Source organism: Procambarus clarkii, chromosome 45 (assembly GCF_040958095.1).
Source record: "Procambarus clarkii isolate CNS0578487 chromosome 45, FALCON_Pclarkii_2.0, whole genome shotgun sequence".
Taxonomy (NCBI): Eukaryota; Metazoa; Arthropoda; class Malacostraca; order Decapoda; family Cambaridae; genus Procambarus; species Procambarus clarkii.
The window spans coordinates 20,611,772-20,619,271 of record NC_091194.1 but is presented as its reverse complement, the minus strand read 5'-3'; the positions used below and the strand labels follow the sequence as shown (position 1 = coordinate 20,619,271).

Genomic DNA, 7,500 nt, shown 5'->3' with positions numbered 1-7,500 from the left:
ACTGAGTAAATTCGATACACAGGATCTTCCTGATCGAAAACCATACTGTCTGTCTGATATTATATCATTTCTCTCCAGGTGTTCTACCCATTTAGTTTTGATTAGCTTTTCCAATACTTTCACTATTACACTTGTCAATGATACAGGTCTATAATTGAGGGGGTCTTCCCTGCTGCCACTTTTGTAGATTGGAACTATGTTAGCCTGTTTCCACACGTCTGCTACGATTCCTGTACACAGGGATGCCTGAAAGATCAGGTGAAGTGGAATGCTGAGCTCAGATGCACATTCTCTCAGAACCCATGGTGAAACGCCATCTGGGCCAGCTGCTTTGTTCCTCCCGAGCTCCTTTAGCATATTTTCCACTTCATCTCTAGACACCTCTATCCGCTCTATGTTGTTCTCTGGAATTCTTATTGTGTCTGGTTCTCTGAAGAGAGAGTGTGAGAGAGAGAGAGCGCGAGAGAGAGAGAGAGAGAGAGAGAGAGAGAGCGCGAGAGAGAGAGAGAGAGAGAGAGAGAGCGCGAGAGAGAGAGAGAGAGAGAGAGAGAGAGAGCGCGAGAGAGAGAGAGAGAGAGAGAGAGAGCGCGAGAGAGAGAGAGAGAGAGAGAGAGAGAGCGCGAGAGAGAGAGAGAGAGAGAGAGCGCGAGAGAGAGAGAGAGAGAGAGAGAGAGCGCGAGAGAGAGAGAGAGAGAGAGAGAGAGCGCGAGAGAGAGAGAGAGAGAGAGAGAGAGCGCGAGAGAGAGAGAGAGAGAGAGAGAGAGAGCGCGAGAGAGAGAGAGAGAGAGAGCGCGAGAGAGAGAGAGAGAGCGCGAGAGAGAGAGAGAGCGCGAGAGAGAGAGAGAGAGCGCGAGAGAGAGAGAGAGAGCGCGAGAGAGAGAGAGAGAGCGCGAGAGAGAGAGAGAGAGCGCGAGAGAGAGAGAGAGCGCGAGAGAGAGAGCGCGAGAGAGAGAGCACGAGAGAGAGAGCGAGAGAAAGAACACACGAGGAGCAATGGCCTATAGAAACCCCCGTGTGGTTAGAAACATTCTATGCCTGCCATCGACTGGGTCAGGCACCCAGAAAGGTAGGCATCCCAAAACAAACCCTATCTGGTTAAAAAAAAACTGCTACTGAAAGCCAAACTGTTAAGCAGGACTTCCCATACTAAAAATGAGCAAGACGTTGCCGCTGTCTGCGCAACTTCCCTCCGAGGAGGAGCTCCAGACCCCCCGCGGCGGCTATCTGCTCACAGTTCTGAGGCCGAATGTCAAAACCGCAAAACTGTCGACCGGAGGGAGGGAGGAAGGGTTTCCGGGGAGCCTCCATGTCTCGCCCACAAACTGGCATTTCACTCAATGCTGGTTTTCTGGAGGGAGCCTCTTCACTCCCCAGAGCTACTTAACCAAATATAAAACATGAGGGACATACCCAGGAGGCGGTCGCCACTTGCTCCTCAACTTGAAGTCTAGACAACTGGTTGCAACTGCCGACCCAATGCACCACATGCCCAACTAGGGCCAGAAACATTTACTAGACAGTGAGCGGCCAGAACCCTATTCAACCTCCAAAAACCCCGTGCCCAAATATCAGCCCAAGACATTACCAAAGACAACAGCTAATGCAGCAAACTTACTAACATCGTGGGCATGAGGATAGACCGCAGGCTGGCTGGACCGAATAACCTTTGTTATTCGGACGACCTGGGAGACCCAAATCCTAGAACAGGGAAGACGGGAAACCGGGTCAAGCCAAAGTGCATCCTCGGTCACAGAGGCTGTGGCACGCAGATAACGGCGAAGAGCCGCAACTGAACACAACACATGATGCAACCTGGCCGAACCAACCAAGCAACAACCCAAGGACCCCTCTGGAAAGCAGCAGTCATTCTTCGCCAGAAAAGAAGGAGACGGCTGCAAATGAACAAACCTAACACCAACACCAAAAGACCAGAAACCTCTGTGCGGGAGAACATGTACCTCCCTAACCCAACCCCCAGAGCAAAGCAACTAGCACCAAAGAGACAAGGACTGCAACGAACCCCTGCGGTTCAGAGAATGAACTACCAAGAAGAAGTTCAAATGGAGCCGAATCATCGAACCTCGAGCAACCCGAATCCTCCTTGCTCCCAGTGGGCCGAGGTCTCTAGTGCCTGGTATGTCTACTACAGTCCTCCAGCATCACTGCTATTGCCTAAGGAAAGCTACTGTGGGGAGCCTACCCAGAGAAAATGATTGATCTAAGCCTCTTGGCAATCTGTGATTATAACATGTATTTACATTGAATACAAATGAAAAAACTTGTACTAATAGCAACATTCAACTTTTACCTCTCCCGCTTACCTTTTTACACTTGACAATATGTTGAGCCATTCGATGGGGCTGGATCTGGTGAAATGGGTTGTAGGGACACTGTTTAAGCTTCTCACTCAACCGGAAATTCATTCTGATTAAAAAATAAATGAATAAAATGTTTATTCAGGTAAGGTACATACATACAAGAGATTTTCCAAAATTTGACCGATTTATAGATAGAGCTAGTACATACAATGCCTAAAGCCACTATTACACAAAGCGTTTCGGGCAGGAAAAACATTAATGACTAAAACTTAATACAGTACTATAAATTAAGAATAAAGGACCCTGGATTACAGACCCATAATCAACATAAGAGCCATCACTAATTATCATGACAAACGGGCAAGGCTCCACTTCCGCCTTTGACAAGCAGACACCAGAGGGGCTTGGTTTATTGTACACCCTCGCACCCCCAACCCTGGGATGGGGAATTTGTTATGTGGACATTACCCCTTCCCCCCCCCCTCACTCCTCCTGTTAACAATAATACAAATAATAAATAAAAAACTAATAATACTAATAAAAATAATAATGGAGAAACTTACTGTAATACCCTTATGCTTGAATGAAGGTGAAGGAAAGAATAAATGTGTAGTGTATTAAAAACTAAATTTTCGGATCTAACCTTCATTCCTTCTCAATGTGTTGTATACCATAAAATGATTATACATTGTTCTATTGTTAACATTGTATACAGTGCCTCTGGACATACATCCCCATAGCAATTAACTACCTCCCAGGTACCTAATTACTGCTAGGTGAACAGCAGTTCATCTAGCAGTGAACACCACCTGCCAGCTCGCCTAATAATGAACACCTGCCCATCGCACCGCACCACTTGCCAACAGATGCAGAAGTACGATGGAGAGAGGAAAGTATACAATATTTCAAGTATAGGAATAAAGATATATTTAGGATTTAACATTTTCCTATAAAGTTTCAATAATACCTTTATTTGATGTTGCTACATACCCTTCCCAGCTTGGTGCCTTCTTTGATAATTACTTACATTTATTGAACTTTATCATCATTTACAAAAAGAAACTAACAAAAATGTAGTCATTTTAATCCACAACAGGCATAACTGACGTGCTTATCTCTGAAGCTAGACACAGATATAGTGAAATAATCAATGATGGAGTCAGAGTTTGTCTCCTGTGGATTCTTTCCCATATTGGTCTCCGAATGCATGATAGAAATGATGAGTTGACCAAGACTTTTGATTGTAAAGAGGGAATTAATTACCAACTTGAACTGCCTTTGAGCAGCCTGAAGGCAGTAATATTCCGGGAACACCAACTAAATTTCGGAGATGTGAGGCAAAGCAAAATTCACACCAGTTACTCCATCTATCATCATTCTATTATGCAGGAAGAACCGCACGTCTATGGGTCATCCAATAAGGTTAGCAGACTTCTAGATGTTACCACTGCTAGGCTTAGGCTCGGCTACAAGTACCTCTGGGAGTTTGTAACGTCTGCTGATGTAGATTTGACTAAATGAATAGTTCTCTGTCAGCAGAACTATTCGCATACTTTGCGACATTATTTAATGGAATGTGAAAAAATCACGGAATTTAGAGATAACACCATCAATGGTTTCCAAGAAATGTGTAAGTACTTCATTCATAATGATGTGCTGCCCGAAATCTTAGCGAAGTATCCAAAATTTGCTTACTGTAGGTAATACATGCACATGACTGTAAAGCTGCCGCCCAGTTGGGTGGGTGTGGAGCACATGACTGTAAAGCTGCCGCCCAGTTGGGTGGGTGTGCAGCAAGACTAGTAACTGTGCGACTCATCATAGATGTAAAGTTCCTTGTAGAGTGACTTATGAGCCTCTTGTTGAATCAATTGTGACAAAAGATTATTGATGTGTGTATTTGTGTGGGTGATTAAATATGTATGTGTATGTATACATGTATACGTAAGTATATGTACATGTATGCATGAGCATGTGTACATGTATATATATAACATTAATAATTTTGTAACTAGCGTCAAAAGATTGTTATTTGCTTAGCTAAACGTACTAGTGGGTTCAGTTCCTGAACCGATTATGTACCTCTGTAATCCTTTACACCACCACCCACGGGATGGGTATGGGGTACATATTAAAGAAAGAAATTGAAAAACAGAAGTAGATATGTATGTAAATTATGATGCCAGAAAGGATCACTATTAAGAACTTAATTATAATCCACAATATGTTCTGTATCATTAAAATTTTGGAAACATATCATATTTTCAATTGTTTGTAATTAAAGTATTTATTTAGGAAATACAGTGGTACCTCACATAACGAATTTAATCCGTTCCATGTTCGTCATGCGAAACGGACGTCATAGAAAACGAGTGTCTCCCATGTAACCAGTGTGATGCACTGTGTTTATTGTGAAATTTCCCTAGTGTGCATGACATCAAATGTTCCCCAAAATATAATTTTTCTTTGTAAAATGATAAATTACCGTCCCTGAACATGTCTATGTAAAGATAATTACCAAATTCCACTTACTTTGGCTGTGAGGGCGTGGACAAGGTGCGCTGTGACGTCATCAGGGGCTGGTCGCCCGTGTGTGAAGCTCCCAGACACGGTCGCGCAGGCCAGTCAAGCACCGCGTGTTGCCACAAATATATTTTCAAATATTTTTCCTATGCATTTCCAATGCGGTTTTATTTGTTTCTTTTATCGTATATGATGCATATTTGTGACCTTTACAATATGTATACAGTAGAATGTTCATAATTTTCCATGAAACTGTGATACATGTGTCAGTAATGTGTCCACAATAAATGTTTATTGTCACAATATTACGTGGTAAAAATTCACTAATATTACAATATGTACAGTTTCACATACTATTTACACAGTAACACACTGTATTACACACTCAGTACTTTGGAGGTGCGTAATAGTCAACGAAGTAGTACATGGTACACAGCGCGACTTTGCTCTCCTTGCACCAGCTACAGATAGATTTTTGTTTCCTGTTTCATCGTTCTGTGTGCTTGTAAATAATGCACTCGCGTGCACCCTTGGCTTTAGTACTTGTAGGTGGTATGTAGCCAAGCTTGTAAAGCATATAGTAGTATTGAAACGATTATAGGAAAAGCTCAATTTGTAAGGTAGTCTTGAAAAGATCGCTTTGTAAGGTCCCACACAGGAAGAGATTCAGCTAGCCTCAAAGAGTGTCCATCAGTCAGGAAGAGATTCAGCTAGCCTCAAAGAGTGTCCATCAGTCAGGAAAAGATTTAGGTATTCTTAAAAATATCAATGAACACCTCCACCATGGAAGCCGCTAACACTGTTCATCTATGCTACTTGTATCAGATGCATCATCACTGAACGCAGAAAACGATTCATCTATGTATCATCTATATACATTAGAGATGGCAAGGGTGGGGCTCAGAGCTACACCTGGATACGCTCGCTGTATCATCCTCATAGGTGCTGTATCACAGGCATCCGACCGTTGTGTTAAGCCCTTATTGCGCCTAGCTTCACCAATGTTATGACCCTTATGTTCTTCAAACAATAGGGTCTGAATTGCACTGACTGAGTACAGTCTTTCAACACCATGTGGGACAGGTGTTTGAGAGCCAGAGGCACGTGTGCTACAAATGGTTGCTCACACACTACTAACCCAGCCAGCAGCCCTTGTCTTTCATATTCGTTATAGCAAAAGGTTCGTTCAGTGTTTGTTGGGTAGGCTGCTCCATTATGACAATCTTTGTTTCAAATGTGTTCCATTTGTTTTGTATTTATCACTTACGTCTCGATAATGGAGCAGCCTACCCGACAAACACTGAACGAACCTTTATGACATTTGTCCATTTTCCAAATTGTTTCAACAGTTTTATTTTATTTTTTTTTTTTTTTTTTTTTTTTTTTTAAGAAACATGGAGCAGCCTACCTGCCGACCACCGAACGAACCTTTTGCTATAAGACAAATGAAAAATAAATATTGAACACATTTGAAGAAAGGAAAATGTCATAATGGTTTATTCAGTGTATGTAAGGTAGGCTTCTCCATTATTGAGACGTAAATGACAAATACAAAACAAATGGAACACATTTGAAACAAAGATAGAAAAGATAGATTGTTATAATGGAGCAGCCTACCTGCCGAACACCGAACGAACTTTGACATTTGTTGTATATCAGATATTTCAATTCTTTTTTCCTACAAAAACGTCAATGCTTTGCAACATCTCAGCAGTCACCCTTTTATATCCCAGCATCATTAGCATCTTTAAACAAGAACAACATAATTTATGTGCATCGTCGGAGGCGTCTAAGAATGTGCAAGCAGGAGCGCGACCCCACCATGTGGTGTTGACGTTACTCAAACCAGCGTTCGTCATACGGGACGATTTGACGCCGATCGGGCCGTTCGTTACCCAAAATATTCGTCTTTTGGGGCAATCGTTATGCGAGGTACCACTGTATGTATTTTAGTTACCCTAGTTAGCTCTGAGAACACACATTCTTGCAGCAAGAATTTCTTTCCACCAATTTGAGAGGTGCTAATGAGACCAGTCTCGACCCACTGGACAGGTCATGAACAACAATCAACTACAGCACCATCTATGTCAGAAGATATTCAAAATGTTCTTGATATTCAAATTGTTAATACGAGAGCAGAATACACAAGTTGGGTCATGTCAAAGGAATCATATTGACTGACTGAGCCCCACTGCAAATATTTGTGGCTTCCTGACCATAAAGTTACCGCCGCAGTCAAGGATAAGAGACAGGATGTACCCAGTATACAAGCCACACTAGCTATTAGTTCATATAAGCTGACAACTTACCCAGATAAACAAAACTTCCTAATAATATATATTCAATTAATACAAATTAAATGTTTAAATCGTGATTATATATGTATCATGTGGACAATTTTTAATGTATTTTTTCCCCCAGATATTCGGGCTCTTTATTATGCTTCGTCTTGAGGCAAAGCCTAATACCTTGCGCCATATTGATGCTCTATCCACAGATCATTCTCTCTCTCAAATCACATACACTGATAGTTTCCTACACTGCCACACGGGTGCAGCTGCAAGTGCAGTTGCCTCTACCCATCAGACAGAACTATTTGCCTTGCTTCTTACACTAAAATGTGTACAAGTCTCCAAACTTGATGCATTAATTGTGATTT

The 7,500-nt window shown here is 42.2% G+C and overlaps 1 protein-coding gene across 2 annotated transcripts in view; it reads right to left on the bottom strand.

The window, feature by feature from the left end:
- LOC123769720 (uncharacterized) overlaps positions 1-7,500 on the bottom strand; it is a 190,819-nt gene that overhangs the window by 141,094 nt on the left and 42,225 nt on the right. For both annotated transcript variants that reach the window (XM_045760932.2, XM_045760933.2), the window contains exon 2: positions 2,322-2,424. In XM_045760932.2, the coding sequence (XP_045616888.1) occupies positions 2,322-2,424 (103 nt within the window). The remainder of the gene's footprint in view (positions 1-2,321; positions 2,425-7,500) is intronic.